Below are 23,600 nucleotides of genomic sequence, written 5' to 3' on the forward strand. Positions count from 1 at the left end.
AGCTCAGGACACTTGTCTCGAGCCATCCGATGTTATCACTTAAGCTCTAAACCGCATTTCTTCACTACTTAACATTTGAGAAAGGGGGGGAAAGGGGTGAGGAGAGATGAGAAAATCTAGAATAGGAAAGAAGGAAAAGGGAACAGATTCCTAGATGTTCTAACAGGTGGAAGTGCATACATGAACATGTCAATAATGTGGTACATAGAATAAATATTAATTTAGGAACTCTGAAACTGGATTGACAATATTAGCTCATATATACCAAGTTTGTAGTATGTACCAGGCCTTCTTCTAAGTTCATTATATGTGTTAATGTCAAGAGCAATGTCAAGAGCAAAGTAGTTGAGAATCTTTCTCAATACAGTTCTGGTTAGTCCACCTGGAGTATCTTATCCAATTCAGGACACTATGTATTAAGAAATTCCTTGTCAAACTGAGACATAGTCATAGAGAGTTACAGGATAACAAAAAAAATTGATCCCTTTTGGAGGTGGAGATCATTTTTACAAATTATAGATACATGGACTGCAAAAAACAAGGACAGCCACGATAACTTCAAAATATATGAATGGTTGTTTTAGGGAAAAGAGCAAAGATAGGATATCAGAAAGAAATCACAGAGAAACTGAGTTGCATTAAATATGAACGCGAGCTTTCTGTCAGTCTAAAGAAAGGTACCCATCTGCAGTTTAAACTACTCCACTGGGACAGAGTTGGGGCGAATCTCCTTCATCAATATTTTTTCTGACTCTATGTCCCAGGGGACCAGTGACAAACTAAACTCAGCATCCCTAGTACTTTTTATCCCATTGTAGGATTTATAGACTTCCTTTCTTTCCTGGTCAGTCAAGATGAAGCCCAATTCTCTACTTGCACTAAGTCTCTTAACAAAGCAAGGAAATGGGGCCCTCTTGTAGGAAGGCAGAGGGAAGAAAGAGAAACTAGGATGCTCCTTAGTTTAGAGGTGCTCAGGATTTCTGGGTGCTAATGCATCCAGGTTCACCACACCTTCCACCTCCTTGTTGCCTTTTTCTTCCCATTTATTGAAGCTTTCCTGTTAGTAAAGGATCCCTGCCAGCCTTGTTACTCTTCCTATCTAGATCCAATATAGCCTGTGCTTCCCTCCCTTGGCCCTGGAACTTACAGAAGATGTAAAAGGATGTGTCCTTTATGATGGATTAGCTGTAGTGTTAACCATGCTGGGATTTTGCTGAATAAATCCTGAGAGTTTTTTGAGCTCCTTATTCCTCTCCTACCCCCCTTCTTAGACCCAGATGAGAAAAACAGCTTGGGAAACAGAGACTTGGGGGATGAGGAGCTGAGTCCTTTTGGAACTCTGTCTCTTGCTGCTCTTGCAGGTAGGGAGTTGAGATGTAAAGGATGAGTGATTTGAAACTGAAGTGAGAACATACCTAGAATCCAGCAGCCAGGGATCTGGTGCACAAACACAGACAAAAATGCAGCAAAAGAGGCTATAGAACAACCTCTTTATAATAATAACTCCAATGTTTTAAGCAATTTCTGAGTGACCCAAACTACTTAAATTCTTTATATAGCTTTTCTTACTAATCAATTCCCTACTCTTTGGAGTAGGAACTATTATCCCCACTGTGTAGGGATAGATGGAAAGATGAAGCCTTGCCCAAAGTCACACAGCCTACATTTATAGCCGTGTCGGTCTGATTCCAATGTCTGTATTCTGAATGACTCTACTGTCTCCACAATACTGATAAATGTGACTGTAGGTATTGCTATCCTAAGAAAAAATCCTAGCAAATCAAGTTCAACAAACTTTTAACTGAAAAATACATTTATCTCCTAAAAAATGCAAAGAGAGCTCAATATAAGGCAATCTGTCAACCTAACTTAACACATCAAGGTTGTGAATAAGGTCATGAGAAAAAATCACTCAAATCACAGTAGATTAAATCTTAGTTCTGGTGTTTGTTATTTGTGTGACTCATCCATTAAACAAATGCTTATAAACTCCACAAACTGTGTTCAACATTGTTTACAATGGGGAATAAAGCAAACATAGTTTTTGTCCTCACCAAGAGTTCACTCTAATTATGTGATTGTTAGAAGAAATTAGGCATCTCTAAATGTATTTATTTGAATAATTTCTAAGATATCCTTAGGCAAAAACAGCACATAGAATGCTACACAAAGTAATTTTGTAATGCCATACAAAGAATACGTAGAAATAAGTATATATATATATATATATATATATATATATATATATATATATATGCATACTTTAGTATATATATTCTTCTATATAATCAAATTACCTCTGAAAGGACACATGAGAAACCTGTAAGAGTATTGCTTCTGGGAAGGACAAATATGTGTTTGGCAGACAGGAATAGAATGGTATGTTAGAGATTGCTAGTTGCTTTTCCAGTGCCCCACATTCTTCCTTAGTAACAAAAACCACGATTCTATTTGGATACTCATGTAGACTGCCAAAATACTAAATGTCCCAGATTCCAAATGTTAGCAGATGTCATTTGGTGGGGTTTCAGAAGACTCTTTAATGTGAACTTACTCAACTGAGAAATGAAGGTCATTAGCCCTCACTCCTGCCTCATGGAACATGCATAGGATCGATGCTTGAATTTCTAGCAACCACCTTAAACTATCAACAACTTTGAGGATGAAAGTCAGATTTTAAGCATGGTAAAGCAGAAAGAGATAAACTGGTGAAGCTCTGGTTCCAGTCCTGGATATCCACCTTTGAAACTCTTACATGGAAGGAAAATAAATTCTAATTTGTTTAGGTCATCATTATTTGAATTTCATTTTAGATGCAGCCAGAAATAATATTAACTGATACAGAGAATGAGTTACTTTTACTACATACTTTTGTTAAATTTTTGAACCCAGTGCATAATTGTCTATTTTTAATTAAACATACTTTTAATTGTATTCTTTTGATCATATAGATGAAAATATAAAATAAGTAAATGCAGAAAGCTTTGGTAATTATACAAAAGAAAATATAAAAAGTCCTGTCATTTGCCATCATAAAGCATTACCATAGGAGCATTACTTTCGATAAGTGGATCAAAAAGGCCTCAACTAAAAAATGTACGAATAAGAAAGAAAACAAGAGTAGACGCAGAGGGGCCAGTCAGAAGACTATTACGTGGTCCAGGCAAGAGATGGTGGTGGCCTGGACCAGAATGGTTGCAGAGGAAATGAATCTGAGTGGACAAATTTTGGAAGAATAGTCAAGTAGATATACTGATGAATTAGAAATGAGGTATTCAATGTATAAATCAAATATGATTTTTAGGATTCTGTCTTGGACAACTTGCTTGATAGTAGCCCATTTTCTTCAATGGCATAACACAGTAAGATTTCTGGGCATTGTTGAGTTTACATTTGAAGTCTGTGATGATAAATTTAACATGAAATCAGTAAGTTTACTTATGAGATTTCTTTCTAGCAAGTTTCAGTCTTTCACAGAGGAGACACATAGTTAGATTTAAACAAAGTTTGGGCTTTTTTGAAGAACTACAAAGGAGGTTAGATTATTTCCAAGAAAATAAACTGGTGGGCCATAGAATCTAGCTAGACAAGGAATAAATTCAAGACGAGAGAGGGATGAGTAATAGTATGAAGGTGATTCTGCTAATGGCTTGGTTGTCTTGATGTCTAACAATTGGGACCGTGCTAAGGATACTTGAAAATTTGAGCCTGAAGCTAGAAAGTGATAGCCATAAAGCAGGACGTTTAAAATCTAAATTTTAGAGGTGGATTAACCACAAAAATGAGATAAATCAAAAATTGGGAATTAAACCAGAAAAGTTAAGTTTTGAGTACAGGCTGAACTAAGTATTCAAGCATTTCCAGTTTTCTCAGTAGTGTAAAAACTGCATGCACATGACATTCTGATGAAAAATAAATGCATATAAATGACGTAATTAATAGTTATAAGAGGAGCTTCATAGAGTATAATTACTTAAATTAGGGATAAATCTGAAAAGAGACTGAGAGAGGTTTAGACTTCAGGCAAAAAATATGTTCAACAAAGAAATAATTTGAGACTTGAATTTTTAGCCTGTAGTATCTTCCACTGATTTTAGACAAATAATTTAGTTAGGTAATAAATAATTTATTTAATTTTCTTGTTGTCTCACCTGATCCACCTGTAGGCATCATTGCCTACAAGCTACCTTACATTAGAAAATGGGCAGAAACGTATTCTCCTGGTGCTGTTTAGAAATTTGTCTGGGATTGGTGTAATTGTAGCAGTCTGCTGCTTAGATGGAGCTTCCTATCCCTTTACATTGCACAGGAGGATGGGGCCCATCCATAATAGATACTTTAGGAGAACAAGGAGATACCATCTCAGTGGGCAAGCAGGGCATGAGCTTTGTCCACTGGGAACTTAGTGACACAATTCTATTCACTTGTGCTGGGAGGTATGCACCTGGAACTGAATAGGGCTGTGCAAAGATAGCACCAGGACTGACTGACGGCCAAAACTGAAATTTCAAAGACCATGCTACTATCAAGCCAATAAAAAGTGAAAGTGCTGCTTTGTAATTTCCACTTCTCCCATCCTTATTTCTTCTTTTTCTCCACAAGTTCCTAACTGGTGACCTTTAAATGTATCCCTGAATTCACTGACTTCTATATTTACGTTCTACTTAGAAACACTGATACATTTTTCTTGCCAATCTAATACTCATCCTTTGATCTCTCACTCTAAACAATACAGCCCAATCAATACAGTTTCTAATTTCTCCTATGATTAAAAAATAATACATTGACATTTTAATATTTGAATTATATGATATTGTATATTATTTAAAGTTCAGCAAAATCTCATCCATTAGAAATAACTGGCATAAACAATCTACTGTGTATCTTTCATCTATGTTTCTCTATGTGTATGTCAACATTTCATATATAAGTAAATGACATTATTCCATATCAATTTAACTTACATACATGGGTCTGTTATAATCTCTTTATTATATCCCATGCCTTTACACTAGGCAACAACCATTTTATATACTATGAGTTTGTAGTACGTTTTATTATCTGGCAAGGTGTGACTTGAATCTCTTTAAAGATCTTCCATTTTAAAGAATCTTCCATTGGCAAAACTTTCACCTTCCGTATACATTTTAGAATAACTGGAACAAATGTTCCTCTGACAATCTTGCTGGAATGTTTCTTGAAGTTGCATTGAATTTATCAATTAATCTGAGGAGAACTGACATCTTTAAAATGTTCATGTGTCCTTTCCCTGTACATGGTGTATCTGTACTCTTAATCAGGTCTTCACTTAAATACTTTAAATGTAATTTTAAAATGATATCCTTAAAGGTCTTGTGTGTTAGTTAGGATGCCAATTTCTACATATGAAAAAGTTTTTTCCTATTGTAAATAGTATGTTAATTTCTAATACTTTTGGATGATTTTTTGCTAGTATCTCATATCTGAACATCTTACGAAACATAAAGTTAATTCTAAAAATCTGTCTATTATTTTTAATGATTATATCATATAGAAACAATGATAGTTTAACCATTTTTATTTTGGTTCCTAAAACTCTTCTTTCTCCCTTGACTTATTGTGTTGATCAGGACTTTCTTTACATTGAACAGTAACAGTGATAAGGGCATTCAGCTCTGTTCCTCTTGGTGCATTGCCCTTGGCATAAAGGAGGTGCCTCCTCCAAGGTTATACCCTTCCCTGGGGCAACCCCCATCCCATGACTAGTTGATGAGAGAGGAAAAAGGCCTGGCACACACACGTCAATTTAGACTACTCTGAAAGGCCATCCCAGAGCTCCCTATGTGATTGTGTGAGTTCTTGTTCTTGTTTTCGTTTTTGTTTCTTCAAATATTTTTGGATAGTTTTCGCACATGCACGTGCCCATCAGTACCCTGCTGAATACTCAAGGGGGCCCTCTGTAGATCTTGGGAATTTTCTTTCCATACAGTTCTCTCTCCTCCAATACTCTAGCCTGTGAACTCTCCCTACCTTAGACTCCTCTGACTCCCATGTCCTTCTCCTCAACATAGGAAGACTGTCAGGCTACACCTAAGTTCACCCTTCCTTTGACACAGCCTGGAATCTCCCTCCAATAAGCTGCCACAAGCTTTCTCACTAAACAGAACTCACCTCATTTGTTTCTTGTCTCTCAGAGATCATTGTCCTCCATTGCCTGATGTTCAATGTCTTCAGAACCATTGTTTTATATATTCTGTCTAGTTTTCTTTGTTGTTTCAAGTGAGAAGATAAATTCAGTCTTTGTTGCTCCATTTTGAGAAGCTATAGTTCTTCTTGAGTGTGTAAAATCATGCTGGACAAGCAAATGAAAGCACCATCCAACTTCTCCATCCAACTGACTCCTCCCTGGACTCAGGGCTGGATTTGGTACTATATAAACCTCCACCCTCCCCACAGTCAGGAGAGATCTGTTTTACAGCTGAAGTCCTAGTATCTTAGGAGAACTATGTACAATGATAAAAAGAGTAAACACCTCTGGGGGAACCTGAGGTCAGAGTGATTCAGGGACTCCAAAATGTATGTAAGGAATTTGAAGAAAATAGATTTTAGGACTGGAGGAAGGGCAGTGGTGTACAGAAATGGGAAAGTAAGTGAAATGTGACTAATTCAGGACCTTCAACACTAAGAATGGCACTTAGATTTATTTTTAAGTGAGGAGTCTATCAAAGTTTTCTTCTTCATGTGTGGAGACAATAGGATGTGTACCCAGAATTAATATGAGTGTCTCAGGGAAGAATATGTAGCTATGAATCTTTTTTGCACAGGATTACGCAGGGATAGCTGCATGACCAGGCCTCCAGGTTAATTATGTTCAGCTCTGGGGAACCTAATCTCTGTCTTCACCCATAAGAAGAGAACCTTATTCCAATATTCCCTGAATAACCAAAGACTGGAGATGACAAAGCCACAGAATTGTCAGCATGAAAATATAGTCATCTTTCTCTTCCTGTCACACATCCAACTGATAATCAAGTCCTGCTCACTCTTTAAAGAAAATCCTTTAAAATACTTTCCAAACACATTTTTATGACTTTTCCATTAAAAGAATCAAGCAATTCCCAGCCTCCATCTTTCACCAAGTTCATGACATACTCTAATACAATATAACATATACCATTGGATACACCATATCCAATGTTTGCAATTTACCAGTCAAGAGACATTTTAAAAACAAAGATCATATTTGTTGAAAACAAGGGATTAGTACTCTCTACATTTCAAATGGCTTAAAGAACTTTGGAATCTACTCACCTTAATCAGTGCTTAAATACCTCTTAATAGAGAGGTCCTTGCTTTCATCTTACTGAAGTTTGCAAATAAGAAGTATGTCTGACCTTTGGGTAAGTTTACTGGATGAGCCTGAACCCTAAATTACCTATGACTCATGTAAATAATGACATCACTGAATACCAACTACAATAATATATTATGTTTCCTCACCCATTTACACAAGATTGTACCATCCAGAAGTTTAACCATATGCCATATTTACACTCCCCTCATTTGAGGCACTTGGGTGAAGCTCCAGGCCATGTGGGGCATGATTTTGAGTAAACAGACTGTCATCTATATCACCCCAGTCAGTTTTACCACTTCCCACATTACTGATCTTCTCATTCCCCACCTCTACTTCCAAATGGGTCCTCAGTGTTCTGGATTTTCCATAAAGAGCTTAAAGGGAGATGAGGCTTCTGCTGAGCAAAGGCTAGTACTATTATGAATACTATCCTTTTGTAACAGAAGCTTGAACAGTCATGATCATAAAAAGATGATGACCTCTCTGAGTTCTGTGCATCTGCTTAGTTCTTCCTGACTCTGAAGGGAGAGGGTAGAGAGAGAAGATGCCTATTGGCAACAAGAGGTTCAGAAAAGTGACACAGAGATCATAGCCTAAAGAGTAGAGATAGGGCTCCATTTGTACCTGAGGAAGGAATGCTGTGTCATGAAAAGGCCCTGGAGTCAGATAGACCTGTACATGAATTGATGCCTCACCACTCACCAGATGTGACCTTTTTCAATATTTCTCCATAAATTTTTGTTTTCTAATGTACAAAGTGGAACAATAATCCCTGCCCTGCAGAATTGTTATGAAAGTGAGAGAATTTAAACATATAAATGTCTAGACACAGAGTTAAGTACCTAAGAATATTAGTTACCTGAACCAGGCAAATGAACTTTGGTCAAGCACTAAGAGATCCACAGTAATTCCTGATACTGGAGGGACAGAAAGTAGGTAGGAAATATTCACTATTCAACCACTATTTCACTGTGTAGAATCACAGATCCTGAAATAAAAAGAGAGGAAATAGTAATAGGTGTTTCTATAGAGAGTCCCTTCCATGTGTTTAAAGCCCTCTCTGCAACAACTTCTGTAACTCCTGCTTTAACTCTTTAGCTGGAAATCCATAAACAATAGGGTTCAATGCAGGGGGTATGAATGATGAAGGACATTGAGCAGGATAAGGATATCCATGGGGACCCTCTTTCTGGACACACTTGTCAACACCACAACCAGCAGGATGGTGCTGAAGAAGAAGACGAGGATGAAGTGGGAGACACATGTGCTCAGGGCTTTGCTGCAGCCCCCTTGGCTTTGAATCTAAGCACAGCTCTAAGCATGAAGGTGTAGGAGAGGAAGATGAAGATGAGGGTGAAATGCGAGCCTAGTAAGGTCCAACCAGCCACCAATTGGTAGATTCCGTTAAGGGTGAACTTGTCACAGGAGAGCCTGGACACAGACGGTTGGCACAGATGCGGTTCTCAGTGATATTTTTCCCACAATAATGAAGCTGGGCAGAGAGAATGGGGACAGGTGAAAGCAACAAAGCATTCTGAGCCACAATGAAAGCACTAGCCTTGGCCACAAATTGGTTAGTGATGATGGATAGGTATCGTAAAGGGTGACAGATAGCCACTCAGGAGTCATGGCCCACGACCATGAATGTGCAGGATTCCATGGGGAGGAAGCTGTTATTGAACATCTGGAGCAAGCAGGCTGAGAAGCTGATGGACCTGAAGACAAACCACAAGATGGCCAAGACCTTGGGGATGACAGTGAGCTAGAACATGATGTCCAACACGATGCTCAGAGAGAGGAGACTGAGCAGGTAGTGCATAGGCTCATGCAGAGATGCCTCCAGCCAGATGGTGATCAGAAGGGTGGCATTGGCCCCCATGGCCAGAAGGAAGAGGAGGCTGAGGGGCAGGGACAGCCAGTGCTGCCAAGTCTGGTAGTTAGGGAAGCAGATGAGGAGGAATTCAGAGACTGGAGCAGTGGAGTAGTTGCTGGGTAATGTCATGAGATAAATCCTAAACTGAAAAGATTTAACCTGGGTTTATTTATGGTGAGACACAGGAATTAAGTCAATAAAAAATGAAATTGTAAAAATATTTACTAATCCTTACTCATCCAGAAAACTGATGAGATATAGAAGAACAATTCCAAATGAAGGCAAAGTTCAGTGAAGATAAATATGAATGTGGGTAGGGCTTTGCAAATCATTTCTAAAGTTAATCTGGAAAAACAAACAAGACAGACTAGCCACAAGGTTTAGAAGGAAAATAATAATTATCTCATTAAAATATACTGTAAAGCTAAAAAAAAATCTTCCAAGTGATACTGACAAAGAAAATTGACTAATTATAGATCCCATAGGCCAGAAATGCTCACTGAATTAGAGAGTAATCTAGAATTAATAAAAATATCTTAAAATCATATTTAATGGTATGTCTTCTCTGTGAGTATGGCTCACATAATTTGTTAGTGGTAAAAAAAAATAGTTTTTCCTCACTTTTTTTTGTTTTTTTTTGAGGAAGATTACCCCTGAACTAACATCCATGTCCATCTTCCTCTACTTTATACATAGGACGCCTACCACAGCATGGCTTGCCCAGCAGTGCAGTGTCTGCACCCGGGATCTGAACAGGCGAATCCCAGGCTGCTGAAGCGGAATGGACACACTTAACCGTTGCACCACCGGGCCAGTCCCTCCTCAGTTTTTATCACACATCAAAGTAAATTTGAGATGGAAAAATTCTATGACACTCCCAATCTAATGATAAAATAGAAGAAAATAAAAGTAAAACTTGATTAAACATAAAGAAGATCCCCCAAACTCCCCTATCATTCTGACTTATTGTACCTCTCGCACAGCACTTCCTGGACATACTTAATTCAAGCCCACACAAGAGGAGTTCAATGTTCCTATAGAAAGTTATGCTCAAAGGCAGGCTGTTTTCATTAACATTAATGACCGTCAACCTCGAATGAACACTTAATAGGCATGTCCATTATAATAACCTTTGGCTAATCCACTGCAAGAAAGTTTTCGAATTTTGTATATTATTTTCAAATGCTAAATCCTCTCCTCTCTCAGAAGATGACTCTGCAGCTGCTTCACAGAGGCAGCAGAGGCTATCAGATGCAAGTTCCTCAGTTTCCCATGACAGACTCATAAACCCACCAACACCTACACCCTTGCTCTCTTCTTTGCATCTAGTAGACTCAAGGTTCTATCCCTCCTCCTAATTCCAATCCCCCCACCTCTGATTTGGAGTTTATTCACTCTGATCTTCTTAGGAACATAGACCTACTAATTATCCATTCCATTTCCTATATGTTCAATCTCTTCCTCCATAGAAGGTTCCTGTGGATATTCAAAATGCTCAAGTATCTCATATCTTAATAAATTTCTATATGTATTGCATATCCCCATTTGGTGTAAAGACCATAAATTCAGTTTTGGACAAAGATACCGAGTGTCTCTCTCTTCTTCCTCTTTCTTTCATACCCAAACTTAAGGAACCATAAGAGGCAAAGAACATCTAAAAGTAGACAGGAGACTGTTGGCTTCAATAGTCCAGTTGAGAAGGGATCAGTGTTTAAACAAATGGCTCTGGAATGGCTCTGAGGATGTAGCAAAGGGATGTCTTTTAGAGGTGTAAATATAATGATATTGACAGAGACTAGACTGAGTAGTCTTAGAGCAGAAGAGATGTCAGGAAATCTAAAATTGTGTTGTCTCTTCTGGATTAAATGTCTAAATTTCACCAGAAAGACAACAGGCTTTGAAAAGATTTGGTGTATGTTGTAGAGGGAGAAATGACGGATCCAATTCTGATATTTTGAGTTGATAGAGTCTGTGAGCTATCAAAATATACATGACTATGAACTGTTGGAGAAAAGAGTTGGAATTGGAAATCATCAGCACATAAGGTATAGTTCAAAACATTGTTGTTCTCATTTCTCACCTTCCACTCAATCTCTTTTCCTGTCTTATTCTTCTATCCCTGAAAATCCCTTCCTTGGCTCTTTGTTCTTTTTCTTGCACCTTATGTGTAGCTCCTATCTGTGATCATGCTTCACAAATCCCAGTCTCTGATTCATCCACCTGCCTGTTCTCATTCTTTCTCACACTGTAGAGAACTATTCTAAGTAAGCTTATTCTTCTGCTACCTAGATTTCACTAAGAAGAGTGAACTCCATATAAAGGTTAAAAAAGGAGAGGATAAAAAGGAATAGGTGCAGAGAAAAGGGGGTCAATTGTCAGGTGGAAGTATAGACATGAATATGAGCCAAAGTGTTGATATATTCAGTTAGTAAGAACTGTTATAAACTTACTCTACCAGAAGAAGTAACAACGATTAGAAGGAAGGTGATGACTCTTCTATATTCTGCTTTTCTCTGGTTCAACCATGCTTGGGACATTGTGTCCAGTTCAGTGCACCTTGATTAAAGGAACATTTTTGAAACTGTACCACCTAGAAGAAGGTGTTCAGGATAAAAAGTGTCCTGAAAACTCATAATGAGGAACAATTTAGGAAAGTGAAGCTATTTTACCTAAGTGATGCCTTCTAAATATATGACTGACTTTCAAGTGGAAGAGCCAAAACCTAGGTCTACTAGGAGAAAATCACAGATAGATCTGTTTTTGTTCAATATGAATCCTGTATAATCATCAGAGGAGACTTTCTCTCTTGTTAATACTACACTTCTAGAACATGTTGGGGGAAGGCAATAACCAAATTTCCTCACCATCTCTCTCCCTGAGCCTCACGGCCCTGGATGCCCCTGAGTGCCCAGTGTCGTATTAAACACAAAATGCTGTCCCTGTCCCACTATCATCTTTTCATTCTCTGGAATCCCTAGACTGCTTTCCAGATGGATCTTAATCACATATTTGCATAAAGTTCCCAACAATAGAAAACATGGGATCCCTTGTATTCCATGATGTGGGATTGTTGAGACTGTAGAAGATCATTTTCTTCCAAGAGGAACCTATGATTTCTGAATGCTCATGCACACAATACCACCACTCATGACCTTTTGCTTCTTTTACCATGGGAGCCAGTATGAGAATGAGGAGAAGTTTTCCTGTTCTGAGTCTTCTGGCAATTTAGGTGCTGTGCATCCAGCACAGCATTTTTCCCCTCCCTTACCCATAGAACTCACCGACGATGCCATAGATTGGGTCCCACTTAAGGAATAAGCTGCCTGCATCCAGTTACCAGAACTGGAACTGCTTCCTTGGCTGTCATGAAAAAATCTAGAGGATTTTATAATCTGTAGTCAATTCCTCTCACAGTCCCTCCCCCTTCTCCAGCCATTTGGGAACAGTAGTAGTTTGAAATACTGGGACCTAAAGGCTGATGAGCTGGATCTCATGGGAACCTTCACCTCACCTTATTTTAAGGTACTACTGGGTGCCAGTAGTTGAGATGTGAGGGACAGGATTTGAAACTGACTTGAAATTCAAATTCGTATCTACCTCCTTGACTACACAGAACATCCTTTTAAACATAATTTTATACCACTTTCAACTTCCTGAAATGTTATATTGAAACTTTCCAGAATTTCTTAACACAACTGTAGTATTTCCTGCTTTGTATATTATGCTGAATTCAACTCTCATTTGATATCCGCATGATTTGGGCAGCTAATTTACCCTTTGTAAATATCAGTTATTCAACAAGTAGGTTTTTTTTTTTTTTAAGATTTTTTTTTTTTTCTTTTTCTCCCCGAAGCCCCCCGGTACATAGTTGTATATTCTTCGTTGTGGGTCCTTCTAGTTGTGGCATGTGGGACACTGCCTCAGTGTGGTCCGATGAGCAATGCCATGTCCGCGCCCAGGATTCGAACCAACGAAACACTGGGCCGCCTGCAGCGGAGCGCGCGAACTCAACCACTCAGCCACGGGGCCAGCCCCAACAAGTAGTTATTTTTTATCAACTATATGTCCAACATTAGATTAGTCACAGGGATAAAAAGGTAAATAATGTAGTTAAGATCTCTGTCCTCAAGATTCCATTATAGTAATTACATTACATTAAAATATCAGGAACTTCCCATTGTTCGAAAATAAAACCAGTTTTCATAATATGCACTACTCCAGACTACACATGCACTGGACTGCTGGCTTCATGAGCATTACACCCATGTCGAGTTTTTTCCTCATCACTATGGTGTCTCACACAGTGTTTGGAATGTAGTAGAATCAACACGTAAAAATTAATTTTTACAAAATTAATTAAATCATGGTCATAGATAATCTGACTCCTTTCCACCTCCACAGTGTATTTAGAATTTCTGAATGAGTGATTATGCCAGTCACAGATATTATTGAATGTCTCTTGGGGGTTTGTAATGATGAATTTAAAGTAAAAACCATCAGATTCATTGTGTGATTTTCTTTTTCCTTGCCAAGAGAAAAAGAAGAAAAAGGGAAGGGAAGGGAAGAAAAGATTTCTGTTTGTTTTTTTTTTCAACATTTCTATTTCTTTGTTAAAATTCTCATTTGGCTCATGCATTGTTAACCCAATTTCATTTGGTTGTCTGTCTATGTGTTCTTGTAGTTCACTGAATTTCTTTTTAAAAGGATTATTCTGAATTCTTTGTCAGAGAGTTCATAGGTCACCATTTTTTTAGGGTTAGTTATTGAAGTTTTATTAGATCCCTTTGGTGGTGTCATGTTTACATGATTTTTTGGGATCCTCATATCCTTGCAGTGATATCTACATATTGGAGTAAGCAGTCTCCTCTTCCATACCTTATAGATTTGCCTCAGCAGGGAAAGACCTTCATCAGGCAGCTCAGTTCGGGATACTGGACAGGTCAGCTGGTAAACCCAGTGGCCAGATGGGCCTGCTATCATGATCTGTAGTTGGTCATGTCCACTGCCCATGCTCTGAGCTCAGGGGCAGTGAAAGGTCCTGTTCCCTGGCCTCTGCATTCAAGCAGGGAAGCTAAGTGGGCTCACTTGTCAGGTGGAGCTGCTGGCTGTGCTCCACTGTTGGGTGAGCCCACAAGCTGGGCTCTGCAATCACCTCTTGTCAGGTGAGGATGAAGGCTGTGTTCCCCGGCAGAATGATGGCACCGGATGGACTCTGTAATTGGTCCGGCCTGTGGGTTGTGCCCCAAATTTGGTAAGGCCACAGGGTAGGCTTTACAATCATGTAGGCCACTGGCTGTGCTCCACTATTAGGCAAGGTCACTGGCCAGGATCTCTGGTTGAGTGAGGCATTTAGCTGTATGTCTTATCTGGATGAGGCCTGATACTGTGATCCTTAAACTGGCATGGCAGCTCTCCAGGTTTCCTTTTTGAGTGAGCATGCAGGCTATGTTCTGCAATTGGGCAGGGTCACTGGTTGGGATCCCTGCCTGGGTAAGGCCACAGACTGTGTTCAACAATCAGGCACTGCCGTAAGCGGATCAGGATTATAGGCTGAGTTCCAAGGCTGCCCATGGTAACTGTCAGGCAAACTGGTAATGCAGGGCCAGAAACTATGCTCAACAGTTGGGCAGGGCTGCTGACTTGGATCCCTTCCTAAGCAGGACAAAGCTTCCTGGTCAGGCACAACTAGAAGCTATGCTCAACAGTGGGTGGGGCTACAAATTTGTTTTCCTTCCCAAGTGGCCTCATGGAATGGGATCCGTGGCTAGTAAGACCCATTGCTTGGGAACCAACTAATAATTTAGTGAAAGAAGAATTGAAGAAGTTAAAGCTTGATGCAGAGATGGGAAATACTCTTATTAAAAAATCCAGAGAATCTTCCAAGCTTAGAATCAATAGAAATAACAGAAATTGAAAGCAATCCTTTAGTGAATTCAGGAGGTAATTGTTCTTGTATTGCTAGAGCAGCTAGATCAGATTTTTATTCTGTGCACACAAATTGACAAAGAAATCAGCTCCCTATGTAAAATGAAGGCGATTCCTCTATATCTCCAAACCCTGTTATAGCAGTGAAGCCAGAGAAGGAGAATCAGAGTCAGTTCTCCAAGATAGACATAGAGAAAAAGTATAGAAAAGCAGCTCCAGAGATCAGCAAAATACATGGTAGCATCTCTGGTTCTTGGTATGAAAGCTTCTCTATTTCAGCAAAGAAATAAGGAACCCAGCTCACCTCTTCATTTTCCTCTTGACAGCCTGAGGGGAATTCTGCCTGTTAACAAATTCCCACACAATGACCTTCGCAGTCCTACAATCAGGGCATAGGAGCTGTGACCTTCACGCCTCTGAGGAAACTCCCACCAACTACCCAAATCGATTAATTCTCATCTATGAACAGATAGATGAGAGTAAGAATCTACAAATATTGGAGGAAAACTAGCGAAAAATGGAAGGACCAAGCTAAACGAGCAGAAAAACACACCCATTAGAGAAAAGACTGAATATAGAAAAAAAGCACATTTATTAAATCTATAGCACTTAACATTGGTGATCAAGGAAAATAGAGACAGCACACATAAGCATTGCTAGAAATGAAATAGGCGATATACTGGAGGCACAGTAGAAAATAAAATATAAGAATAAAATAGCATAACTAATTTTCTGATAGTAAACTTGAATGACAATAAATATATTTTAAATAAACAAAAATTGCAAACGTTTTCAAAGGAATCTAAAAGGCATACATCAGGCAGAATACATATCCCACTTGGAAGATCTGAGATGGAAAACACACTTTTTAGGCAATAGGTCAATCAGCTGCAACAAAGATTCCCCAAAATACACTGGCTTAAATCAGATACAAGTTTATTTCTGGCTTGGGTTTAAGTCAGGATTGGTGGCCCAGAGTATATCAGGAACACAGCCTCTTCCACAGTGTTGTTCTGCCAACTTAAAAACACATTTTCATCTTGTGACCAAAGGAAGTTTCTTCAGATCCCACCATCATATCCACATTGCAAACATCAGAAATGATGTAAATGGAAGGAGAGAACACACTGCTTCCTCTTATAACCTACTCAGACTAAGTGCCTCTAGAGTCAAGAGAGTGCTTGCCAATGGACAGGATAGACCATAGGCTGGGCTTCTCCAGGACAGCTTACCAGAGTTTAAGCCCAAGAGCTAGAACCAAGGTGATGAGAATGTGTAATTCCTCCTGCAATGAGAACAACTAATACCACACCTCCCTAATTCACCCACATATGCCAACCAAATTAAAGACTTAATTCTCAGTCTCTGCAACAGAAAACAATTTATTAACAGTAAAATTTATAAAGAAAGAAGAAATTGGAAAAACTAACCATCCACTCCACCCCTTCTACCACTACAGAATCCCAGTAGGATCCTCTCATCACTTGAGCATCCTACCTCAAGGTAGCAGTGACTTGGCTTAATCTACTACTGAGCAAAATGTGTTACATTTTAGGAACACAACACAATTAAGCCAGATCTTAGGGTAACATCCAATAAACCGGGTGCAATACACCAATTGTGACAATCTTCTTGTAAGTTTTACCCAGTTCCTATTAGTAAAACTGGAGGTTCTAATTGCCATTACTCCATATCCACATTTCAGAAAAAGAAATTCATTTTTAAGTGGTATACTTGCTTCTACATTTATTAACAAAACTATGTTTACCAATACCAGACTCTAGCACATTTTCTGTTTATTAGATACTGATAATTACATGACTGCTTTTCGTTTGTCAAATTAAGATTTACAAGACATACATATATTCAATACTTGGTCTTATTCTCTCTTTAAACAAAAATGTGAAAAAATTAAAACATACAAACAGACCTTTTTAAAAAGAAATCCGCTATACACATATATATTTCTTCTTTGAAAATAGAGATCATATCTCATTATTCTAAGGACCTATTAAAGTACCTCCCCCACTTAAGTTTATTTTACACACGAGTGCACTCATACTGTGATGAAAGGTGTTTTCTGACATTGTGGCTGTCCCAACTGCTTTGAGAGAGACCCTATTGCTACACACGAGCCCAGTGACGTAGAGCTCACAGCACACAGTCTTTAAAGACATTCTAAAATTAAAAGCAAGCAAAATTTGGGACTTCCCATTCCAATGCCAGATGATAGCATATCCACAGCTATCATCTATTTTTCCCATACCCAAGTCCCTCCATCACAAGGAGTAGAAAAACATTAGGATCAGGAGCAAAAGAAAGTATGGGGAAAATATTTGCAAATCCAGGTATCCAGGTACTTCTCAATAAGCTATGGAGTCAAGTGCCTATGGGTGTTCTTTGACAGAAGACCAGTAGGATTAGAAGGATTTTTTACTGTGGGATGGCCTCTGTTCATATAGCCTACAGCAACCATGGCCTCTGGCAGTGTCTTTCATGAGACTCTGAAGAAAATAATTGGGACATGTTCAGATCCATCCTATTATGTAAAATACCCTGAGTACTCGCTGGCGGATCTGCTGAGTCTTCACCCCATAGACAAGAGGATTGAGTGCAGGTGGCACAAGAAGGTAGAGTGTGGCCAGAAGAACATGGACATGATGGGGTACATGGTGGCCAAAGCGATGAGTGAGGAAGGAGAACATTCCAGGAATGTAGAAGACCAGGATGACACAAATATGAGACCCACAAGTGCTAAACGCCTTAAGTCGGGCCTGAGCCCCCGGTACCTTCAGCACTGCCTGGAGGATGAGGGCATAGGAAATACCAATGACCAGGACATCTAGCCCAACCACAAGCAGTGCCACTGCCAATCCATATGCTCGGTTCACTGTGGTTTCTGAGCAGGCAAGTTTTACCACAGCCATATGTTCGCAATAGGCGTGGCCTATGACAGTGGTCTGGCAGAAGACAAGTCTCCGCAACAGGATAGGGAAAGGGAGGAGGAGGAGGAATCCCCTCACCAGCACTGCCATGCCAATGTGCCCTATGAGCCCTGGATGCAGGATGGTGGAATGGTGCAGAGGGTGACATATGGCTACATAGCGATCCAGAGCCATGGCCACAAGTACACCTGACTCCATGGAAGAGAACGCATGGATGAAGAACATCTGGATCAGACAGACAGTGTACCCAATCTCATGGGCATGAGCCAGGAGCACTGCAAGAGTTTTGGGTGCAGTGGAGGAAGCCAGGACCAGATCGATGCCAGATAGCATGGCCAGGAAGAGGTACATAGGCTGGTGCAAGGATGGGTCAGTCCAGATGATGAAGATAATAGTGACATTGCCCACTAGAGCGAGGAGGTAAAGGACACACAGTGGCAATGCTATCCAGTGCTGGCTTTCTTCCAAACCTGGGATGCCAATCAGGAAAAAAGAAGGCTGGAGTAGCCTCCAGCTGGAATTACTAAGGGCCATCATCAATAGCTCAGAGACTGAAGAGGGAAAAGAAACCAAAATCACGACTGCTTTCTTCCTGCATTATCACATTTTCCAGATCTGGCTACCATCTTCATGAGAAGAGGAAAGAGGCTTAAACTGCAACATAAGGGAATAAGCTACATACAGGGAAGAAAATTTCCTTTTGTTGAGATACAGTTTTTTAAAGATGAGACATCCACACGTATGAATTAGGCCAGTCTAATTTCATTTACAGATAAGAGTAAGCATATGCTGCCTTTAGAGAGCTGTTTAAACTCTATCATTCAATTACTTAGAGTTTGGAATGTCAACTTGAAAGAATAGTCTTTATTACCTCTTGGCATACTGAACACTATAAATCAATCTGTTATTTTTTAAATGAGTCTCCCTCAGTTTCCAGGATACAGTACTCTACAGTACTTCCTCCTATGTCCCTTGTCCCACCACGTTCTCCATCAACCAGCCTTTATCTATTGTTGATTCCAGAGTTCCATCCTTTCCTCTATTCCCTATTCTGTACCTTAGCTCTGATGGAGTTCATTCATTTGCATGGTTTTAACTACGAGTATACTTTAATTTCTTACAAATCTACTTTTCTAAGTCAAATACCTTGCTGAAACACAAATACTTTTTCCATTTCTTCCTAAATATCAATACCACACACTCAACATATTGAAGACTGAATTAACTCACCTGTCCTTCTCAAATCTGATGGATCTCCTTCTCGTCCATGTCTTGGTGCATTACATCACTATCTACCCTCCAAAAGCAATACCGAAACTTGGAAGAAATCCTTATTCATTCTTATCTCTCATCCCTTTTATCTATTCACCGGTTCCTGTTGACTTTACTTTTAACTCCTTTTACATCCACTCATTTTTCTCAACTCCCAATGTCACTACCTTAGTGCACACTCCCAGTATCCCTCATCTCAATTGTTTCCCTTGATCTTGCAGCCTTTGCCATTATACCCTTCAAACCATTCTCCATCCTGAAGTCAGAGGGTTTTTCCTAAAATATAGATGTCATGTCACTTCTGAGGTTAAAATCTTTTAATGAATTTAATCCATGAATAAAATCATACATTTAAGACTGGCATACAAGGTTTTCAAAGGTTATCTTATATAAATTATCCTAAATCAGGTATAGTTATCACTACAGTTACTATTAATAACAAAGTATCACTGAGTATGAGATCAGTGCTCTCTTTCCTTTTTCTTTGTCTCCGTCAATCTGCTTATGTTTCAAATTTTTGCTATGTCTGTCTCTTATCACGACGTGATGATGATTCAGCGTTTCTGATAATCCCATGTTAACAAGAAGTATCAATCATATACGTGCTCTACTTTACCTTCTCCACGTGATTCATCTTTCGAACATTAAAACAAAACACTTGAAACCGGATATGTTTGTGTCTGTATGTTTGTCTTATAAGACAGACATAGTCTGAAATAATTGTATTTTTCTATATAAGGGAGGGATGCAGAAGAATACATATATATAAAAGAGTCAGGAATGATTCAGTTCTTGTGGATTATGCATCTATAGATCACTCTGAATGTCTTTTATATAAATCAATGATGACTGCAATATGGCCCCAAAACTCTGAACACGGCAGCTATGAAATCTGAAATGACTGTTGGACACATATCTCCCAGCCTTTGTTTTCCTTTCAGATTTGAATTCACTTATAACTTCAGGTAACAGTGACATGTTTTTATTGAGGCCTTCAAGAGAATCTCATAGTCTTGCAAAAGCTCACATTTCAGTGCTTAACATTTTACATAGAGAAAAAATTAATTCTCTTTCTTAACTACTCCCATTCGACTGCAAATTTCAGCCCATTCTCACCTTTCAGCCAAGGAGTCAGAAAACAGCTGTGCGTCTTTTGGAAGGCCACCCATCATTTTGATAGGAGCAGCAGAGCAGTGGAAAATGAAGCCAAACTACAGTGGGTGAAGAAGATTCATGTGCCTGAGTATAACCTGCCTCTTCTTTGTGCTGCATAGTCTGTGAGTCTAGAGGAAAAGCCTAGAGCTGCTTTTTAAGCTGCTTTTTAATTACTAAAGTAAACAAGAGGTCCCTCAGCGATTCTTAGAGGAAAAGCAAAAGGGACTTTATTCCCATGAACCTAAAAGGGAAGATACATTTAGCTCTCTGACCAGGAAGCAGAGGACAATTAATAAAGAACTAAAGCTGTAGATTCCTATTTATTCATGTAAATTCTGTCCATGCAACCTGCCTTCTATGAAGCTGTCCTCAAATTCTGTAAGGCAGTATGCATGTCTCCTTTTCTTTCCTATTAAATCACTTTACCAGTCGTGTCACTACGCTGAATACCTTGCACTGTAAAACCTGTCAGTGTCGGTCCTTAAAGAATAAGTAGGGTCTTTGCCTTGCTTGTGACAGCATTCCCAGGGAAAATTCCAGAAGTGTCAGAATCTAATTGGAACTCAGGAACATTTGCTAAATAAATAAATAGCTATATGATTACTTAAAAATTACTTAAAAATAAGATGAGTCCATAAAACAACCAGGAACTACGGGAACTTGACAAGACAGACACTAAACTTAAAGGATAGGAATGATATAGCAGACAGTGAGTGTCTATGGGAGATGGACTGATCGAACCTCCATGCTCCTCACCCGAAGTGATACACTGGGTGCTTCATGGAAAAAGGAATCCCAATGAATCTCTCTGCCAAAAGAGGTTATGACAGAATTCTAAGTGTGTGTCAGAAATGAGGACTGCTGTGGTCACTAGTGGTCAGTTCTGCCACAGTGTCTGTCACTGGAAGAAGGGAGGCTCCTCTATGGGCTGTGGCCTGTCTCTTTCTCCTTAATTTCCTCCTTAACAGTGGCACAGACTTTATGATAGTGGTAGAAGAGAGATACAGGGACATAGACAGAGAGAAACTAGGGAAGGGCACAGAAATAGAGGGTTCATTGTGATGAGCTACTAGGAGAGGGAGAAATAGAAATCAAACACCCAGAGGCAGAGTTCAGGCGTCAAATCTGAGACAAATAAACAATCAGTAAGATATCTCCAGTACAAGGGCACTGTTTTCCTGGCCCTGGGCTGTCTTTGAGAATGCATGCTTTAAAGTCTTGAGTCAAGGCTGACAGAGACTCAGCAACATGGAGAGAATTTAGAAAAAGGAAAAAACTCCCAGGCTCAGGAAGTTTCTACTATGGTCCTCTCTCAAGCTGCAGAAGCACCCTGAGTCCCCAGTTCAATCTCCATGACAACCTTTTGTGCTAGCTTAGGAGTAACAGTGATAAACAGGATTTTATATCCAGAAGAGCTACACAGCAATCTCTGAATACCAAAGAGGAAACTAAACACATCATTCAAGGTCAGTGCAGCCAAAGTTTTCCAAGGATATGAAACATGAGTGCTAACTCTGGGAAGACTTGGGTAAAGTAGGCAAATCAATGATTCCTACATGTATCATATGTGATGACTATGATGCCAACCTAGACACATGCTAAAGGCCCCTGTGAATGCCTGAGTTGACCATGAAGGTTTAATGGGATTGGTAAGTATTTGAAATTCTCAGGTTAGTTTGCAGCAAGGTGTGTTTTCCGAAGGGCGGAAGCTAAGGGCAATTGAAAAGAAAGGCTTGGTTTTGAGGAGTCAGACCTGGGGAGAACAGCTACTCTGAGACAAGGGGAAATAAACTACTAAGATGTGTTAGACCAGAGGTTTGGAGACGTGGAGCCATAGTAGCCAAAAGAAAATAACTCCTGTCACAGGAACTATGGGAAAGGCAGAAGCTGTCTGTCTACAGCCTTCCCCAAAACCATTGCAAAGAGATATGAAGGGAAGATATATTTTGGTATGGAATACTTCAGAACTGTCCTGTAATGAATGGCATTATTCATCAGAGAAGAGTGACTGAAGCCCTGGGGAGTCTGGAATGCAAACCTGTCCAATCTGCTGGGATGCCCCTGGGATTAAGGTTGAATGGCTCTGCCCCAGAAATTACTTGGCTAAGCACTGACAGCACTGGAGGACTTTTCCCATTTCAGTGTAAAAAGCATTAGACTCTGGAGGATGCTTGAAATAGAGTGGGGAGAGCTTCTAGAACAGCACACCAAAGCAGGGCATCTCAGGGATCTAACTTATTCTAAAACCCCAAATTCCAAGGAGGTCAAGCAAAGTCAGGGATCTGCTCTGAACAACAAAAGGCTGAACACAAGCAGCTGAAGCCAGGAGAGCAGAAGCAGCTCCGGAAGGCATTGCAGCCTGAGAGCCTCATTTATTAGCTATAATAGTTTTTTTGGTGGATTCCCTGGGGGTCTTCTACATACAAGATCATGTCATCTGCAAATAGAGATAGTTTTACTCCTTTCTTTCCAATCAGAATGTTTTTTATTTCAGTTTTTTGCCTTTTCCCTGGCTAGAACCTCAGTATGATGTTGAACAGAAGTGGAGAGAACATCATGTTTATCTTATTCTTGATCTTAGAGGGAAAACTTTCAGTCTTTCATCATTAAGTATGTTGTTAATTATGGAATTTTGTAGACACCTTTTATGAGCCTGAGGAAGTTCCCATCTATTCCTACTTGGTAAGTATTTTTGTCTTGAAGGAGTGTTAGATTTTTTTCAAATGCTTATTCTATATATTGAAATTATAACTTTTTTTTTAATTCTATTGATAGAATATATTACATTAATTGATTCTTGGATATTAAAGAAATCCTGCATTTCTGAGATAAATCGCATTTGATTATGATGTATAATCATTTTTATATATTGCTGAATTTTGTTTCTAGTATTTTCTTGGGAATTTTTGTGTCTAAACATGTATTTTGAATGCCCAAATTATAATATTTTATAACCTCTTGTTCAAAATAGTCTGTCAATTAACCAAATGCAAGTAGTCTTTTAAAACAAACTTATCTTCAAAACTGCAGAGACATAGGACCCTCAGACACAGGATCTTTACAATTGGACTTACCTCATGGCTGAGAGCCAAAG

General features: G+C 39.2%; 1 protein-coding gene and 1 pseudogene across 1 annotated transcript; both read right to left on the reverse strand.

Annotated features, from left to right (window-relative positions):
* Positions 1-8,384: 8,384 nt before the first annotated feature.
* On the reverse strand, positions 8,385-9,338 carry LOC103555749 (olfactory receptor 56A1-like; annotated as a pseudogene).
* Positions 9,339-17,662: 8,324 nt separating this feature from the next.
* On the reverse strand, positions 17,663-18,616 carry LOC139084325 (olfactory receptor 52L1). The gene has a single exon (XM_070626722.1). The coding sequence runs from the start codon at positions 18,614-18,616 to the stop codon at positions 17,663-17,665; it is 954 nt and encodes a 317-aa protein (XP_070482823.1).
* Positions 18,617-23,600: the final 4,984 nt, after the last annotated feature.

This window comes from Equus przewalskii, chromosome 6 (genome assembly GCF_037783145.1).
Source record: "Equus przewalskii isolate Varuska chromosome 6, EquPr2, whole genome shotgun sequence".
Classification (NCBI taxonomy): domain Eukaryota; kingdom Metazoa; phylum Chordata; class Mammalia; order Perissodactyla; family Equidae; genus Equus; species Equus przewalskii.